A 19,423-nucleotide genomic window follows, 5' to 3' on the forward strand; every position below is an offset into this window, starting at 1 on the left:
TGGCATAACTCCTACGCATTCCCCAGAAATAAGGCTGCCATTTGCCAGCTTTCAGCAAACCACTCACAGAGCCACAGTTCAGAGAGGACAAGGGTTGCCCTGAGGAAGAACTCATCACTCTCCATCCTGCTGAGTGGCCTTCAGAACCGTTTGTTCTGACAATGCCTCTCTATTTTAAACAGTTTATGCTTGTTTTCAAAACTCTCAAAACCATACCTCTTCCTATTCATGTTGACAAGATCTGATATTATCTCTGTCATGACCCTGGATTGTTTGCTTTGTTTGGATCTTGCTTGACATCAAATCATAAATGAGCCTAGTTGTCACCAATCCAACATCGAAAAGGCACTTTGTTTTTCTGAATCATCAGGCTGGAGTAAAATGGGCAGGGTCACGTTTGGTGTAAACTGACCTGCTATTGTTATAGCTTCTCAGTTACCAGGATCACCCAGCTCTGATCTTTAATATCTTACTAGCATAGCACACTTCCACCAGGACTGTAATTCTCAATCACACCTGTTGCCTCAGCACTCTTGTCATTGATCTTCTGTGATTCACCCAAACTTGTCAAAACTTTGGACACTCACTTTCTTTTGACACCTACTCATTTATCACTGTTATTTGTGCTGATCACTGGTAGCTCTCTGTCCTCAATGCTTTAATGTCAAAACCCTTTACTTCCTTCACTCATTCCACCATGATCCTTGCCCTAGCCTTCTACATTTTCAAACATGTTTCACCCCATGCCTTAGAAACTTTGTTTCCTTGACTCTGGTTTACACTGTACCCTCCCTTTCATTTTCAGTCATTGTGACTTTATCTTTCTGAACTCTTTTCTTTAAACTCTCCCATGCCATCGCATCTGTCTGCACCTTCAGCTGACCTATAAATAAGGTTGAGAGCTTCATGTGTGAGTGCAATTGGAGTAAACCTAATTCCGTGAGGAAAATAGTGCTTCTGACAATTATATTTGAGGAAAGAAAGGAGACGATTTGCAGCTTCAATTATCGTGTCAGAAAGGATTGCATAGTGTCATGGAGGAAACATGAATGTTTGATGAACCAAATTGTTCACTTCTTTTCTGGAAACACTCTTGACTAAGTTTGTAAATCACTTAGACATAGTAACAACTGCAGATATTGGAATCAGAGACTATACAGTTTGGAGCTGAAAGAATACAGCAGGCCTGGCAGCATCAGAGGAGCAGGAAAGTTCATATTTTGGGTCAGGACCCTTCTTCAGAAATGGGGAGGGGGAAGGGAGCTGGGAAATAAGTAGAGAGAAGAGGGGTGCAGCAGGGGAAAGTAGGTGAGATGGTGACAGGTGAGTGCAGGTAGGGCATGTTGGGGATTGTCAGTGGGATGCATGGGGCGAATAGGTGGGAAAGAAGATGGACAGGTTGTGTCAGGGCATGGTGGTGGGGCTGAGAGGGAGGGTTGGATTTGGGATGAGGCCGGGGGTGGGGAGATTTTAAAACTGGCGAATTCCATGTTTAGACCATCAGGGTGTAGGCGCATGAGGCAGAATATGAGGTGTTACTCCTCCAGTTTGTGTGAGGTATCATTGTGGTTCTGGAGGAGCCCAAAAATGGACATGTCACCCAGGGAGTGGGAGGTGTAGTTAAAATTGTTGGTGACTGGGAGGGGTCATTGGGAGCAGTGGATACAGTGGACCAAGTTGGGGGATGTACAGGTGAACCCCTGTCTGCCTCGGGAACCTACAACCTGATGGCCTAAACATGGAATTCACCAGTTTTAAAATCTCCCTACCCCAGCCTCATCCACACCCAAAGCTCCCTCTCATCCCTGTCCTTTTTCTGTCACACTTATCCACTCCTCCCACCTCATTGGCTAATCCCTACCACTCCCCAACTGCACTCACCTATCACCATCCCACCTAACTTCCCCAGCCCCACCTATCTTCTGTTTATTTTGAGCTCCCTTTCCCCTCCCTAATTCTGAAGAATGGTCCTGACCCAAAATGTCAGCTTTCCTGCTCCTCTGATGCTGCCTGGCTTGTTGTGTTCCTCTAGCTAAACTATGGTTTTATATATTTAACTGTTGTAGCATGCTTTTGTAGAAAGCAGTATATAGTGCTAACATTTTCACATTATCTCAATTTCTTTTGTTTCTGTGAAACAAACCATGATATGTTTATACAAGTGATACATGATACAGAAAGCAGTGTTTATTATGAAACCAGAGTTCAAACTGTTATTTTCTATTTCATGAAGGCAGAATGCCAGTATGGCTAAATAACAAAGGTAGAGAGCCATAAAGAAACAGGAGTAGTTATTTATAAAATCTTTAGAACATTTTATGGAGCATCCGAAAAAGAATTTGGATCTGCTGTTGTTTCAATAGGTATCTCTGTAGGTTTTTGAGCCAAGGGTTCCACTTGGTGCTTGGAGTATTTAGCAGCTCCTAAGTAGCGTTGATAATCTCTGCATGATTGGTCATCATGACCATAGCATTCATCAGCGGGTGGAGGTTTGGGCTTGCACTGAGGTTCTTGTGGAGATTCTGGTCGACCACAATTCTTGCAGCTATGAGAAGATATTTTATTTTAGATACAACTGTTATTGAATGCATAATACTGCTTTGTGCAATATCATTAAATGTTCAGAAAAGACCAAATATGCAGTCTTATTTTTGTCATTAATATTCCAATTCATTTAGCATGTGCCAAAACTCTTGCCTTCAGGAGGGGAAATATATATGGCTAGGCAAAGAATTTAAAGATAATATAAAGTAAAAAACCAAAGCATATCATATTACAAAGGTAAGTGAAAGGCTGGAAGAATGGGAAACATTAAAAGATCAACAAAGGGTTGCTAAAATGTAATGAGAAGAGCAAAGGTAAATTATGAAAAAAATGTTCAAAATCTAAAGACGGACAGCAAACACTTCTGTGTGTGTATAAAAGGAAAGAGAGTAGCTAGAGTGTATGTTGTTTCCTTGGAGGATAAGACTGGAGAGTTAATAGTGGTTCCAGTCTTGCTCCAGGAACATGAGTGGGGGAACACAAATGTCAAAGTAACTAAATCAATATTTTTCTGCAGTTTTCATGGTGAGGCCATTAACACCAACCCAATGGTGACAGGGAAAACAGAAGTTCCACAAATTGATAACTTGGAAGAGTCATCATTACTAAGGAAAATGTACTAAGCAAACTATTGGGATTGAAGACAGACAACTTTCCAAGGCTTGATGGCCTACATCTTAGAGTCTTAAAGGAAGTGGCAGCAAAGGTAGTGGGTCCATTGGTTATAATATCCCAAAATTTCTGGATGCAGGAAAGGTTCCAGTTGATTGAAAAAATGCTAATGTAATGCCCTTATTCAAAAAGACAGGGAGGCAGAATGTGGGAAACTACACACCAGTTAATTACCGACCAGTCATTGGCAAATTGTCTGAATCCATAATTCACAAAGTAATAACAGTGCATTTGGGAAGCCAAAATGCAACCCATCAGTGTCAGTGTGGCATTATGAAGGGTAAATCATGTTTGATTAATTTGCTGGAGTTCTTCAAACTGCATCAAGCAAGTTGGATAATGGGGATCCTGCAGATGTAGTATATGTGGATTTCCAGAAACCATTGTCAAAGTACTGTGCAAAAGATTAATACACAAGGTAATATCAAATGGGGTTAGGGGTAAATTATTAGCTTGGAAAGAGGATTGACTAACCAATTAAAACAGATAGTTAGGATAAATGGGCTATTTCTAGTCAGCAAGATGTGCAAGATTGGGGTGGACAGGTTGTGGTTCTTGGGCCCAACTGTTGATAATCGAGATTAGTGACTTGGATGTGGGGATAGAGAATACTATAGCCAAATTTGCATATGATGCTAAAGTAGGAGGGAAAATAAGTTGTGATGAAGAAATAAGAAATTTACAAATGGATGTGGAGAGGTTAGGTGAATGGGCCAAAATGTTGGGGAAGTTTAACATGAATAGGCTTGAGGTTATCTATTTTGGTCACAGGAATGGAAAGGCAATTTATTAGTTAAATGAAGTGAAACTTCAGAGTGCTTTGGGTGCCCATGTGCATGAACTACAGAAAACTAGTATGTTGGTATAGACATTTTTGCTAAAGGAAGAGAGCATTAAAGAAGTGTTGCTACAACTGTACAGGGGAATAGTGAGACTGCATCTGAAATGTTGTGTCCTCTTACTTGAGGGAGGATGCAGTTGTATTGCAGGCAATTCAGAGGAGATTTGCTAGGTTGATTCCAAAGATGAGAGGGTTTGTCTTAAGAGAGAGTAAGCAGTTAATACCAGCACTCTCTGGAGATTAGAAGAATGAGAGGAAATGTAACAGGTATGTGAGATACTAAAGGGAATTAACAAAATAGACATAGAAAGGATGTTTTCTCATGTGGGCAATCTACATAAGAATGTAAGAAATAGGAGCAGGAGTAAGCCATCTAGCCCCTAGGGCCTGCGCTGCCATTTGATAAGATCATAGCTGATCTTTTCATGGACTCAGCTCCAGTTACCTTCTGGAACAAGAACAAGATCACTTAGAATAGGAGTTAATAGTTTTATGATAAGGGGTGGCAGATTTAAAATGGGGATCAAGAAATGTTATTTCTCTCAAAGGGATATAAATCTGGAATTCTCTACCCCAGGATGCAGTGATTTCTGGACCATTGAGTAAATTTTAAGGAGGACATAGAGACTTGCAGGAAGTCAAGAACAACAGAGAGAATTTTGAAATAGTGATTGCATATCCAGAGCCAATGCAGGCCAATGAGCACAGTACTGATTAGTGAACAGGTTTTAATATAAGGTCACAAGCAATATAGATTTGAATGATGTTGGATGGTTTGAAGTATAAGATCAAGCAGAAGAGTATTGGAATAGTTAAGCCTTAAAATAATGAAGGAATGGATAATGATTTTACCAACCGATGAGCTGCAGCAAAGCTGATGTTGAGAAGCAGGGGATAGTATTAGTTTTGGGCAGATGAGACATCAGAAGCTCGTCACAGGTTCAAAGTTATGAACACTCTTATATAGCCTCATAGAGGGCTATGTTTGGAGTTAAAAGAATGAAGCTTGTATTCAGGACTGAAGAGACAAGCTTAGATTGTCCAAATATTTAATTCGGACAAATATTTTCTCATTCAGCTCTGGATGTTGGACCAGCAGTTTAATAACTTAACAGCAGTGAAGAAGTAGAGCTGTATGTTATAAGTGTACAAATGAAAACTAACACTGGATTTTGACCAATATCATAGGAGGGCATTGTGCAAAAAAAGGACAGGGCCAAGGATTGATCTTTGGGCAACACCAGATGTATCTCTGTGGGAACAGTAAGAGAAACAATTTCAAGTGATGCTCTGGCTATGAGAAAATAGGCAAGACTGGAATCAGGCAGTAATAATTCCATCCAGCTGCACTACAGGAGAGACATTGGAGGAGAATTGTGTGGTCAACTTTGTCAAAGCTGCTGAGAAGTTGCATGAGACCACAAAATATAAGAGCAGATTTAGGCCATTAGTCCTATTGGGCCTGCACATGGCTGATATGTTTCTCAACCCTATTGTCCTGCCTTCCTCCACTAACTCTTGATCCCCTCACCAATCAAGAACCTATCTATCTCTGCCTTAAATACACTCAATCACTTGACCTTCATAGCCTTCTGTGGCAATGCATTCTACAGCTTTAAGATTCTCAGGCTGAAGAAATTCCTCCTCATCTCAGTTCTAAGAGATTATCCCTTCAATATGAGGCTGTGCCCACAGGCCCTTATCTCTCATATTCTTGGAAACATCTCTGCCACATCTATTCTATTCAGGCGTCCCAGTATTCTTTTAAGTTTCAGTGACGTTTCCCCCTTCAAACTTGTAAACTCTATCAAGTACAGACACAGAGTTGTCAATCGCTCCTCATATCCAAGCCCTTCATCCCTAGAATCATTCTTGTAAAACTCTTCTGGGCCCTCTACAATGTCAACACATCCTTTCTTAGATACAGGGTCCAAAGCTACTCACAATATTCCAAATGTAGTTTGTCCAGAGCCACATACAGCCTCAAAAGTGCATCTTTGCTCTTGCATTTCAGCCCTCTTGAAATGAATGCTAACAGTGCATTTGCTTTCCATCTGCTAACTGAATTTGCATGTTAATCTTAAGAGAATTGTGAAGTAGGACTAGCCTCTTTGTATTTCAGATTTCTGAAACTTTTTCCCATGTAGAAAATAATATATGCCTCTATTCTTCCTACCAAAGTCCACCAAATTGTATTCCATTTGCTACTTCTTTGCCCACTCTCCTAGCCTGCCCAAGTCCTTCTGCAGCTTCCCTGCTTCCTTAACACTACCTGCCCCCTCTTATCTTTGTGCCATCTGCAAACTTAGCAGTAATGCCCTCAGTTCCTTCAACCATATCGTTAATAGATAATATGAATAGTTGTCGTCCCAACATAGGCCACTGCGGAACTCCACTAGTCACTGACAGCCTTCCTGAAAAATCCCTTTATCCCTATTTTCTGCCTTCTTTCAGTCAGCCAATCCCCTATTCATGCCCTTGCCCCAAAATTATGGGCTTTTATCTTATTTAGCACTCTCTTTTGCAGCACCTTGTCAAAGGCCTTCTGGAAATCTAAATGGAACACATCTACTGACTCTCCTTTGCCTAACTTATGCAATACCAAGACAAGAAGGGAAAGTTTACACTTGTCACGGTTTCATAATATACCATTTACGATTTTTTAAAGAACTATCTTGATAATGTGGCTCAGGCAGAAACCTGATTGGACTGGTTCAGCAGGATGTTCTAGAAAAAGGTGATGATGGATTTGGAGGTGATAGCTTCCAGTTTCAGAGATGGTACCCTTGGAGGTAAGAAGAACAATTAATTAGGTGGATGGTCTCTTGATATGCACTAAACTGTGCAACACTGAGGGAATGGACCTGTGGTAGAGTGATTGCTGCTGAAAACTACTCCCCTGCCCTTGTTTCTAACACCGCTTGCATTCTTTTCACTATGATTCCACCCTCAGAAACCACTCCCAAACCTTTCCCACTGGAATCTTCATCCTGGGAGTCCAGGGGGTATTTTGCTGGTATCAGCTAAGCTGTCAATGAGTTTAGGAGTTATCATAAGACCAGACAATATCCGAGGACCAGGAAAGTTCAGAACTGAGAAAGGGTCACTGGACCCAAAATGTTAATTTTGATTTTTTTCTTCACAAATGCAGCCAGACCTGCTGAGCTTTTCCAGAAACTTCTGTTTTTGTTCCTGAAACATCAGCTTTCCTGGTCCTCTGATGCTGCCTGACCTATTGTGTTCCTCCAGCTCCACACTGACTCCAGCATCTGCAGTTCTTACTATCTCTGGAATTGTCATGTTCTGATTCGTTGGCAGCTCCAGTCAGGCAGGGCTTCCTGCTCTGGGGTCCTAATTCTGGCAGAAAACCTGCTGCAGCCAATCAGCTGTCTGCTTTCTGGAAAACCCAACAGCCTTTGTTACCTTAGTAAGCCTTGCATTTCCCTCTTGGAAGCTGTCCCACTTTTTAATCTAATTCAACAGCACAAACATTTCATCAAGCCTTCAGTGATACTTTAGGAAGCAAGGAGATCAGGCAATACTTTGGAATGATAAAGGCACAGAAAGGTTGATTTTTTTTGGTGAACGTGATGATGCTGATAGGTATATAGGAGGGAGGCATAATACTTGAAGAGAAAGAGCAGTTAATAATATCAGTTAATACAGAGTCACTGGTTTATGAGAATACAAGTGTGGAGCTGGAGGAGCACAGCAGGCCAAGCAGCATCTTAGGAGCACAAAAGCTGACATTTCGGGCCTAGACCCTTCATCAGAAAGCTTGCCTGCTGTGTTCATCCGGATCCACACTTAGTTATCTTGGATTCTCCAGCATCAGCAGTTCCCATTATCTCTGGTTTATGAGAATAGGTTTGAGGGAACTGGAAATGGCCCTCTTGGCCAGTAAAAGTAAAACCTACCAGAAAATAAACATTACAAAGCAAATTAGCAATCAAAATCTTGCCATATGGTGTACAAAATCAACTAATCACTCATGAGCAATCCCGTAATGTCTGTTTTCCATGTGCCATTCAATGTTCCCGTGCAGTATTAGCCCAAGTTCAAGTAGAAGTTGACAGCCCAAGCTTGCAAGCTGACCTTGCACAGCAGGTTGTCACAGGGAGATGCTGCAAGTCACCAAACGTGTGAATAGAATGGGTTATCATTTCGGAAAGGTTGGTCTTAAAGGTCTGTGCATGACACTGCATTTTGCTGGTGTCTGACTTCGTGCTTCTTGATAATGGCTGTACACCTTCAAGTGGGCTTGTTAAATCACCAAGTGTTTTGTGGATCATTTCCAAAGCAACATTCTCCAACCAAAGGCTCATTTGAGTTCTTTTCAGCAGAGCACCTGAGTGACCTAGCCCGCTGCCATCTGTGTTATCTTTGCCCCCTAACCCAGAATACAGACCACTTATCCCTGATGTCTCAAACAATGAATTTCCTGCTTCTGTTCTGCTTTCCTTTTAATAATGCACACTGTCACTGTCTGAGCTGCAAGTGTGAAATTCTGATGAAATGCCTTCATCATCATTTTCTTCTTGCTCTTTGTCCAATTCTGCCTTGGTCACATTTTCAGAGTACCAGAAAGAAGAAAAACAGAAGAATGAAGCCATAGACATAGTAGGAACGCTGGAGAATCTAAGATAACAAGGTTGTAGAGCTGGATGAAAACAGCAGGCCAAGCAGGAAAGCTGACGTTTTGGGTCTAGACCCTTCTTTAGAAGAGGGTGTAGAACCGAAACATTAGCTTTCCTGCTCCTCTAGTGCTGCTTGGCCTGCTGTTTTCATCCAGCTGTACACCTTGTTATCTCAGAATGAAGTCATTTAGATTAGATTTTTTTTTAGATTAGATTCCGTACAGTGTGGAAACAGGCCCTTTGACCCAACAAGTCCACAACGCCCCTTGAAGCATCCCACCCAGACCCATCCCCCTATAACCCACACACCACTGAACACTATGGGCAATGGCCAATCCACCTAACCTGCACATCTTTGGACTGTGGGAGGAAACCGGAGCACCCAGAGGAAACCCACGTAGACACGGGGAGAATGTGCAAACTCCACACAGACAGTCACCCGAGGCAGGAATTGAACCCGGGTCCCTGGTGCTGTGAGGCTGCAGTGCTAACCACTGAGCCACCATGCCGCCCCATGGTGTGCTATAAAGTAGGACTTACATGCTTTCACTATCTGGTAGGTTGTAAGACAGAAAAATTGTAGGTTGAGGGGTTAGTGACAAGTATCAGGTGAGGAAACTTTCATCTTCAGTGGCTTCAACTCATCCTCTAACCATGGCCTCAGCAATGAAGCAGTCAGCTATCAACTCCATGGGAATTAAGACTTGCAGATTTCCATGCTCCTATCCATTAAGCTCCTGGTACTTTCAGTTTTTTGCCACCTTGTCCTGCTAGAGAGAGGAAGAGCATTGGTGAGTGTGGTGCAATTTATTTGGTTGATGTGGTTGTCATGGTTGAACATTTGGCAGCTTGTGCAAGTTGTGAGATGTATACCTGAGGCTTGCTGCAGTGCTATATGAATGAGGGGGTGGTAGAGCAAATGACTGTCTGGAGTGAGTCCTCAGTTACAAAGGCTGTTAGTAGGTTAGTGCTGGTGGTGTGATATATCGAACAATATCTGAGGAAGTGGTGCAGTTGACAGGGTAAGTCATTAAATTGCATTCTTTGACCTTGATCTCTTGGGTGAGATCATTGAACCTTTTGTGGTATTGCACCCACGTCCCTGATGTGACTGCTGGCATCAATCCATGTCTATCTGTTCCCACTTCATTCTGAGCATGTGTCTGGAGGGCATTCTTTGGTTACAGGACATCTTTCTTCTTACTCGCCAAATCCACCAAGGTCTAAAGCGTTGTTTTGAAGCGAACTTGGATCCCACAACTCTCCCACATTGTGTCCATTCTTCAATGATTTTCAGATCAGAGACACTTCCTGCTTGACTGACAGGACCTGCTTCAGCCATCATGCACTTTTCCTTTGAAAGGCTCATTTGGCTTTAGGAATTGCAGGCTAGCTTTAAGTACTGCAGTTTAGCTTTAAGTACTGTAGGCTAGCTTTAAGCAGTGCAGGCTAACTTCTTGTGTCAGCTTCTTGTGATATTTCCCTTTTTAATGCATCCAATCAATCAACAACATGATGAGCTGGCATAATAATAATGAAACTATTGAGTTGGACAGGCAGTGCAATGTTGGTATGCTACGTTGCAATTGACAGGTATTGGTTCTTCATGCATCCTGATTCCCCCTGTGGTTTATGGTTGCTCCAGTTTTTAGTATCCCTAATGTACTACACCACCTATAATTGGTGTAGTTTTAGTTACTTACGGAACAACTTTGAGAAGCTGAGAAATTCACGATACCATTATACAGTTCAGGCAGTCTATATTCAATCAATACCTCTGTGGACACTCTCATGAATATGTTAAATCCCACTTTCTTCACTGAGAATTCTTTCTGAAATTGCAGTGTCTGGCTTCTGGCTTTCCTGGGTTCTCAGGTGTCTTTCCTTCTCATTTTCTCTAACCCTTAGGTTTTTCAGGCTTTTAAAACTGAATTTCCTCTGAAATTCTTGCACTTGGTAAAATAGCTGAAAAAGTACCAATTTCTGCAGGTGAACAGAGTTTCTGCCACACTGCAGCTAAGTTGTTTCAGTGGCTTTAGAGGAAGAACAAGTTTGAGGAGAATTCTGACATTTTTGTCAGTGATTACTTCTTCATTCTTCAGCTCCATTTCTACTATTTTCAATATTGTCAGCTTAGCCCTCCATAAAACCAACTGCCGAAGCTAGTAAATCAATGGCCAAATGGTTTGTGGTTTATGAATCTATCACACATATGTCAGTTCTTTCGAAGTGTTCTCAAATTTCTTCCTGTGGCTCAGTACTTTTTTCCATAACTTGGAAAGTTAAGCTTCTGCAAGGAGACATCCAGTGTTTTATTTTGATCTTGTGGAATCTGATTCCAGTGCCTTTGCAGATAGCGTTGTTCATATCTCAAGATCTTTGTGGAAAGAAATTTCTTCCAATTCTAGTTCTTTTGCAAATGGTTATCAATCTGTGATATTTGGCTGTACTCTCCAAATGAGGCAGATTCTCTTTACTGGTTCTGTCAAAAAAAACCTTCTCATTTTGTTTGCATTTCATCTCCCCCTAACCTTCCACTATAAAAAAAATCCTTTAGAGCCACCATACAGTTATTTCTGATTGGTCTGGTCCATTTGAAACTGGTAAAATTACTCATTATGAGTGTTAGTGGATTTTGTACACAAAGTGCATAACATGCAGCAAAGTCTGAATTGTAACAATGGCCCCAAATCCGTACAGTTGCACATTACAAAAGTCACAAAAAAAAGCAATCATACAAATCTGAAATCTTGTAGACAAACTTGGTCCGAATGGGGGAGGTTGGATCTGAAATGTTCTCTCTGCTTCTCAAAGGAACTCTGAAATGAAAGAACAATTAACAGTAACTGAAGATTACCAGAAACTTTCAATATATACTCCAAGAACATTTAATGTGTGAACTTTTTTATTTGCTGTTGAGATTTCATTCTGGCATTTACTAAAATCAATCATTTAACATTTGATACAATGTAACTGAACAGGAAAATGCTAAACTGAGAGGGGGATGGATACTTAATAATATGAAAGGACAATTAAAATTACATTACATTTAAGTAATTTCACATTTCTCAATGAGGCAATGTGTGTAGTATAACTCAAACTGAACAGAAGTCAGTTTGGGCTTTTTCTTTCTGGCAGAAACTAAGAAGGTAGTTTCGAACCAACTGAATGACACATCATGCAATTGAGAGAGAGATAATGGGAACTGCAGAGGCTGAAGAATCCAAGATAACAAAGTGTGAAGCTGGATGAACACAGCAGGCCAAGCAGCATCTCAGGAGCTCAAAAGCTGACGTTTCGGGCCTAGACCCTTCATCTGATGAAGGGTCTAGGCCCGAAACGTCAGCTTTTGTGCTCCTGAGATGCTGCTTGGCCTGCTGTGTACATCCAGCTTCACACTTTATCATCATGCAATTGAAACTGATTGTGTAATTCTATGACTCAAAACAAACATTATAATATTAAAAAAAATGAATATACTTTGTATAATGTATTGAGGGAAAGAACTCTGAGATATCATGGGATGGATCAAACTGATGATGATGAATTGCCATCAACTGCTATCAGCAGGTTTTAGATGGTCTGGTACTTCATATAGTCACAGCATCTTCAATGCGGTGGTCATATAGCACCATGGTCATATAGGACAGCCATTAAACCAGTAAAGGCAACTGCGCACCTGCTTTCTTTATATAAAAAATTGAATCCTTACAGTGTGGAAATAGTCCTTTAAGTCCATCAAGTCCATGCTAACCCTCTGAAGAGCATCTCACCAAAACCCAGCCCCCTACCCTATCCCCAATTTTTACCTATCTAGCCTGTGTACTGATGACAATTTATATTCACCAATCCACCCAAGCCTGGAAATCTTTGGACTGTGGGAGGAATCTGGAGCAAACCCACATAGAAACAGGGAGAACATGTAAACTCCACACAGATAGTCCCCTGAGGGTGGCATCAAACCCAGGTCCCTGGTGCTTTGAGGCAGTAGTGCTGCCCACTGAACAATCGGCCACTCTGTCCCCCAGTTCCTCCAACCGGAACTTTTTAATCAGGTAGTAAGATTGCCCAAGATTTTTAATTTTATTTTTGTGTGAATAAAAGTAGAAATATAGAAGTAAATTTGACAGATTTTGTTTTGACCTGCGGCCTCATTGTGCACATGGAATTTTTATGTAGAACAGGGAAGTGGGATCATTTGTGTCCAATTTCCTATGTTTCTTACAAGAGAAGTGTGCTTTTCCTGGCATCCAATCTGACTGATGAATATTATCTACAATAAGTTTCTGGTAGTATGCTTTTCATTTATTTGACTGTATGGTGAATATAATCAGAAGTCAACAGTAACACTTACATAATTTTTATATCTCTCGCCAGTTGTTCCACTTTTTCACCATTAGGCAGTTCAGTGACAATCATCTTAGATGACACCTCCAAAAGCTTACATCTTGATGAAACTAAAAGGTGCCTTTCAGATTTAGCTGTAATGACAGAGATGGTTACAACTCTCTAAATCTGAAGTACTATCATTAAAAATGAGGAACTAGTGTTTCCTGTATTAGCAGCCCAGATGGAAGTTCTGTCAGATATTAATTGCCAAATATTGCAACTATTAATTTGTGAAAATAAGTTAGCTCTGGTTAGCAAATGTACATCACAAAGCTCTTGTTAACCAAGTGAATCATGAAGGAATATAGCTATTTAATAGCTGCTGGACTGTGGATAACATCGTCAGGGTACCAACAAAAAGGTTTGAGAGGAAAAACAGCTGACCAGTATTCCACAAATATCACCAACCCCACCCCCACCCCAGGTTGATCAGCATCTGTTAATAGGGAATTTGCTTTCGCAGACATTGATGCGATTCCAGAATTACCTAACATTATTATCATATAACAGGAAGAAAAACATACAAGCCAAATGATATTAAAATTATAAGCTTGTAAATAACTGATTTATCATTAAACTATTGTACTTTTTAAACCTATTAAATTATTGTAACAGAGAAAACTGCAGTGTTGATAAGATGGAGGTTGAAACCTTTAGAACCTGGGAAGAAATGAAATACTGGGTCCTCCATTAGCAACAGCATAATGAAAGAATACAATGTAAATTCACTAGGATGTTGTTTGATTTAAGAAATACAAATTGCGTAAAAGAAACATTGTGATTTAGCCACCTCAATCTAATGTGGATGACATTGCTGTTGCCCTCTTTGAACTCATAAGCTTTGTCCACTCATCAATGTACCCTTCTAACTTCCTATTGCCACCTATGTAACATGAGTGTCTAACTTTCTGTAAATGTTTTTAAACTTCTTATTTCTCCATCTAAGTCACTTCTTTATTTGGTATGAATAATTTGTTGGTTTCAGGGAAAGCCCCAGGTGAGATCCCTGGGCCACACCATTTGTTACATCCTTGCCACTTAGACAATATTTCTTTTATCACTACTCACTGTGAAAACAAGTACTAATCTATGCTATATTTTATTTCAGTACTAAGAATGTGCAATTTTTCTCATAATTTCTTCCAGCTAGACTAATCAAATGTTTTCTGGAAATTTATGTGAACAATCTCCATGGGTATTATTCCAGACAGCATGCAGGCTAGCAATGTTCTCAAACAAAAATCAACTCCATTAGTTAGATATACCATGGAATTTATTGCTGGCCCCAAGTGGCAGATCCGGTTGTGAGGTTATTTAATCAGGCAGGAGGGTGGCAAATGGAGATAGTGTCACCCTACCACTTTGACCATAATTAAGTCTGTGTCAGGACAGCTATGTAAAGTCTTTCCACCCTGTCACCAATTAGGGGCAGCACAGTGGCTCAGTGGCTAGCACTGCTGCCTCATAGCATTTGGGACCTGGGTTCGATTTCACCCTCGGGTGACCGTCTGTGTGGAGTTTGTACATTCTCCCCATGTCTGCATGGGTTCCCACCAGGTGCTCCAGTTTCCTCCCACAGTCCAAAGGTGTGCCTGTTAGGTGGATTGGCCATGCTAAATTGCCCGTAGTGTTCAGGGATGTGTAGATTAGGTGGGTTACAGGGGGACAGGCCTGGGTGGGATTCTCTGAATGTCAGCGTAGGCTTGTTGGGCCAAAGAGCCTGTTTTCACAGTGTAGGGATTTGATGAATTAGGGCCTTAAGAAGGCAATTAATACACCATTTAACAGCCTCATTACACTGCCCCTGCTATTAATCCAGCACTGTGGTGATCATCACATCAAGCAAGTTGCCTGTGAGCTCCATTGGGGGGAAATGGTGTGGGGATCCTTTGAGCAAAGGAACTCAGTGCTATCGAGGGATTTGGCAGCTGGAAGCTTCTCCCTAGATAGCAGACAATTTTTTAAACAATTCTCTTCAAAAAAACAACATAAATTGAATTTATTTTCATGAAACAATACTTATTTATTCTATAATAAAAGAAAATAAAATAAAAGTAGATTTTCTAGATATGAACTAAAAACAGAAAGTGCTGGAAATACTCAAGTAGGTTTAGCAACATCTGTTAGAGGGAAACAAAATTAATGTTTCGAGTCGAATACTACTGTTCTTCAGAACTTTCTTATACTTTCTTATGCTTCGGACTTTCATGCTTTGGACTTACTGAATTGTATTTGTTTCCTTAACCTTAGATAGACATTTTTTTTGTTTTCTTTTTAATAGTTGTTTTATATGTGGCTTTACAACACTGCATTTTAGTTTTGTGTATTTCACTATAAACTTGTTTTTTAAATATAATTCTATGCATTTAAACCGTTGTTCTTATGTTATTGCCATTTCCTGACTTTTCCATAAACCTTGATGGGGTTTTTGTTGAAAGCCTATGTTTCTTTAAAAATTGATTTCATTTTGATAAATTTATACTATATCTTTCACTTCATCATACTTATTTTAATTGCGGCTTGCTATATATATTAATTTGAATAGTCTAATCACAAAAATTTTGTTTTTGTATCCGGAAGTGCTCTTACACGCAACTGAGCAGTTTTTCTTTCATCACCAAATCACCCATAGTATTTTTTCACCTATTAACTGCCACCAGTAAGTCACGTATGTATAAAACTAGTTTTATATTTTACCCTTAAAATATCCCACCTGTGTAAAATGAATTAATTCCAGAGTGTGTACCTGGCTCACAACTGGCACTGTTCGCTTAGTTTTAAGGGTAATTGACTTGTCTGAATTGTAATGAACTATGTATTGGCCATGTTTCTGCTGTCTTATCCTCTCAGGTTAATAAAAAAAACAAAAAAAACGCTCTGAACAAACCACATAACCTCCTTAGATTGCTGGCACTCAACATTAGGGTGTTGATCTTTTCTAGAATAGAAAAGAAATTTATTGTCACGTGTAGTTTTATATGGAAAATGCAGTGAACAGTTTTATAAGTCACCACACCACACCGCACCTACATCAATGACAGAAGTAAAATTAAGACAATGTTCATTACAGTTTACTTGGGGCTAGGATGGGGGAAAGCCAATCAGGGAACAATGGAATAAATGCCCTGAAAATGGATCCAGGATGAGACTGCCAGGCCACTGGAATTCTGGGCCATAAGCCTCGCTGAAGCAGACTGCCATGCCAGGCAGAGACTGCCACTCTTGGACGTGACCGCCAGCCGGGCTGCTGGAGTATCTGGTAGCCAAAGGCAAAGAAAACCTTTACCCTGGCCAAGACTGCCTCTCTGCTCTTCTGCGTTGGCTCCATTTTTTCCAAAATTTCCCTACATCTTTTCAATCCTGAAGAGATTAAAAATATATCCCTGCCCTGAATGTACCCAATTGTTCTAAACATTCACAACTCTCTGCTTGAAGAGATTCCTCCTTATCCAAGTCCTAAATGATTGATCCTTTTATCTTGAAACTGTGTCCTGTGTGCTGGATTACCCAAACGAGGGACATAAAGCCCTACTATGTATTCAGTCGAGACCCTCGAAATGCTTCTTCAAAGTCTTGTATGCTTCAATGAGATCTCCTTTCCTTCTTCCAAAGGTAGGCCTGAATTTACACAGCCTCTTATTACAAGAAATCCTCTCATCCTGAGACTTTGTTGTATTGCTTCCAAGGCAAGTATATTCTTCCTGTGATTTCGAGACCCAAACAACAAATTGTGGTCCAGGTGTGTTCTTACCAAAGTCCTATAAAATTATAGCATGATTTTGTTATTCCTGTATTCCAATTCCATTTTGATAGATGCCAGAATGCCATTTGCCTTCCCAATGTTACTTGCTGTCCCTGCATGCTAACTTTGTGTTTCATGCGCAAGTGTACCCAGGACTCTGAGCCTCAATGTTTAAAAGTTTTTCCCTTAGTAAACAAAAATCTGCTTTTCCACCTTCAAGGCGCATGCCATCTGCCATCTTGTGTACTCATTAAACGTATCTAAATCTCTTTGCAGCCGCTGATATCTGTTTTGAGCTCTCCCAGGGTACTACATTTCTCACCTGCCTTGCGTGCTCAAAGATAGAGAATGACAAGGTTATTTGATAACGTTAAAGTAAGAAGAAACCCATATTTTGATGAACTTGCCCGATTTGCCTTAGCATACAAACACAAATGAGATGGATGAAGATAATAAACTACAATAGTTCAACAGTAGCTGCATCTTTTCCAGTTTTAAACTTTATCCAAGGCTTGGATGCAGAACTTAAATGGACTATTCAGGACCTGGTCTGATAATCTTTCTGAATTTTTGTGAATATGTCTGCCCAAAATCATCATGGTCTGTGCAATAACCAAATGGAGGTGACCTGCCGGGTCTAGGCCCGAAACGTCAGCTTTTGTGCTCCTGGGATGCTGCTTGGCCTGCTGTGTTCATCCAGCCTCACATTTTATTATCTTGGAATCTCCAGCATCTGCAGTTCCCATTATCTCAGCAAATGTATTGACTTGTTAATATCCTGATGGAGACATTAGATGCATGTTGAACAATTAAATATTCTTATATGAGCTGATTTGTCCAAAAAAAATGAACCTAGCAGAGCTAGGTCACTTCTTCTCAAATGAAATAGAAAGTTAGAGAGTATGTGATCTACTAAGCATTAGCTCAGAAAGATCCTGACTAATGAAGTATGCAAATTAATAAATAAGGTTACTAGTTTGTTCAATTTGTTGATGAAAGCAGAATCCTCACATTGTAGTAATTAATGTCAGAAACTCGTGTTAGGAGACATTCAGCAGAGGCTAAGTACTAACCCAAAAGAAAGAGAAAATCATGGAAAAAACTGTATGAGCTAAGGACTATCTCTATTGTAACCCTTGTGAGCTTTAATATAACATACACAGAAATATGTGAAATCATTTCAGAGCATGCTTTTTGGTGTGACCTACAATGTTGTATGAGTACTACTGTCATTTTCTTTAGAACTCAAATGTTGAACCAAAGTGTTCTGCACTTGTCAATGCTCACAACAGGAAAAAAAACATTCTTATGGATTTATTCAAAGATGAGCTGGGACGTTTTCCCAGTGAAAAGATTAACATTTGCCCCTTAACCAACATCTTTGAAATAGCTCAGTTTTTCAAAAGAATGATCTCTACTGAAGCGATTATATTCTTTTCTATTTTGAAATGCGCAGTAATCTATAGTCACATTAGTTTATGCTTAGTCTTCAGTTGTGTTGCGATGAAAAACTAAATTACTTTAACAACAGGACTGACAGATACATTTAAAATGCATGTTCAGACATGGTGGAAAGAACTATCGGATAAATTAACAATCTTTGCATGATGTTGCCTGTGTCAAAATTATGTATAAAGAGACCATTTTAGTTTTGTTTTCAAGAAGAAGCTTACATAACATGATACACAACATCAGTGTTCATAAATAGTCATTCAAAATTCAACTTATACTGATTATATTGATGAGCTTTGACAAACTCTCATACAAGTATCCTCACAACCCAAGTCCAAAGATGCTGTGTCTAATTATCATAGAGAAGGCTGTCTCCCTGATTCTGTGGGCTAACAAAGCAGGAAGTATTTGCTCATCATAATGCCATAATTATAATGATAGTTAAAACCTTACCTGCTGAAAGAGCTGTGTAAAATAGAACTGCTGCAAGTACTCCCAACATATCTTTACTCTTCATCATGGGACTATCTACTGCAATGATCTTCCTTTACTGTGGCAGCTGGTTAATTGGCCTCAACAGTAGCTCAAGCAAAATGAAACAGCATACTGTTTTGCCTGTCGTATGAGTTTGTTTCTTTTAATAACTCCAAGCTAGTTTCTGTTCCATTTTAAGAAGTACCTTCATTATAGAAACAAGATGCCAGCTATCCTGTTTTTGAATGTGGACATTATAAAAACAAAATCTACCATCGTCCTGCAAGTCTATTTTGTACCTTCACTCCCCATTTCTACTTTATAATACGGAGACTAGAAATGTGTACAGTATTCATTTAGGTGAGACCTAAACCAACTTAATATAACTACCCTGCTTCTCAATTCTAACCATCAAAGTATGAACTAATCAGAAAGATAAACTTGGTTTTGAAGAGGTTACTAACGTGGTTGATAAAGAAACTCCATTGACTCCTACAAGGTATTCATTGAGAATCTACATAAAGGACTACAGGCAAACATGAAAGTATGTGAAACTGGAGGCAACCTGTTAATAGGGGATTAGTTTGAAACTGTGAGGTAGAGACTGGAGAATGGGAAAACTGCCAATAGGCTATCAGCAGTGGAGCAATGGAGAACACTCTTGCCTCTGTG

General features: G+C 40.0%; 1 protein-coding gene across 1 annotated transcript; it reads right to left on the reverse strand.

The window, feature by feature from the left end:
- Positions 1 to 2,165: 2,165 nt before the first annotated feature.
- Positions 2,166 to 18,901, reverse strand: LOC125456578 (immunoglobulin J chain-like). Its single transcript, XM_048539832.2, has 4 exons — positions 18,731 to 18,901; positions 13,049 to 13,175; positions 11,433 to 11,513; positions 2,166 to 2,545 (listed from the first exon to the last, which is right to left on the reverse strand). Exons 1-4 carry the CDS (start codon positions 18,795 to 18,797, stop codon positions 2,317 to 2,319), a joined length of 504 nt encoding a protein of 167 aa, XP_048395789.1. The 5' UTR covers positions 18,798 to 18,901; the 3' UTR covers positions 2,166 to 2,316.
- Positions 18,902 to 19,423: the final 522 nt, after the last annotated feature.

Source organism: Stegostoma tigrinum, chromosome 1, assembly GCF_030684315.1.
Source record: "Stegostoma tigrinum isolate sSteTig4 chromosome 1, sSteTig4.hap1, whole genome shotgun sequence".
Taxonomy (NCBI): Eukaryota; Metazoa; Chordata; class Chondrichthyes; order Orectolobiformes; family Stegostomatidae; genus Stegostoma; species Stegostoma tigrinum.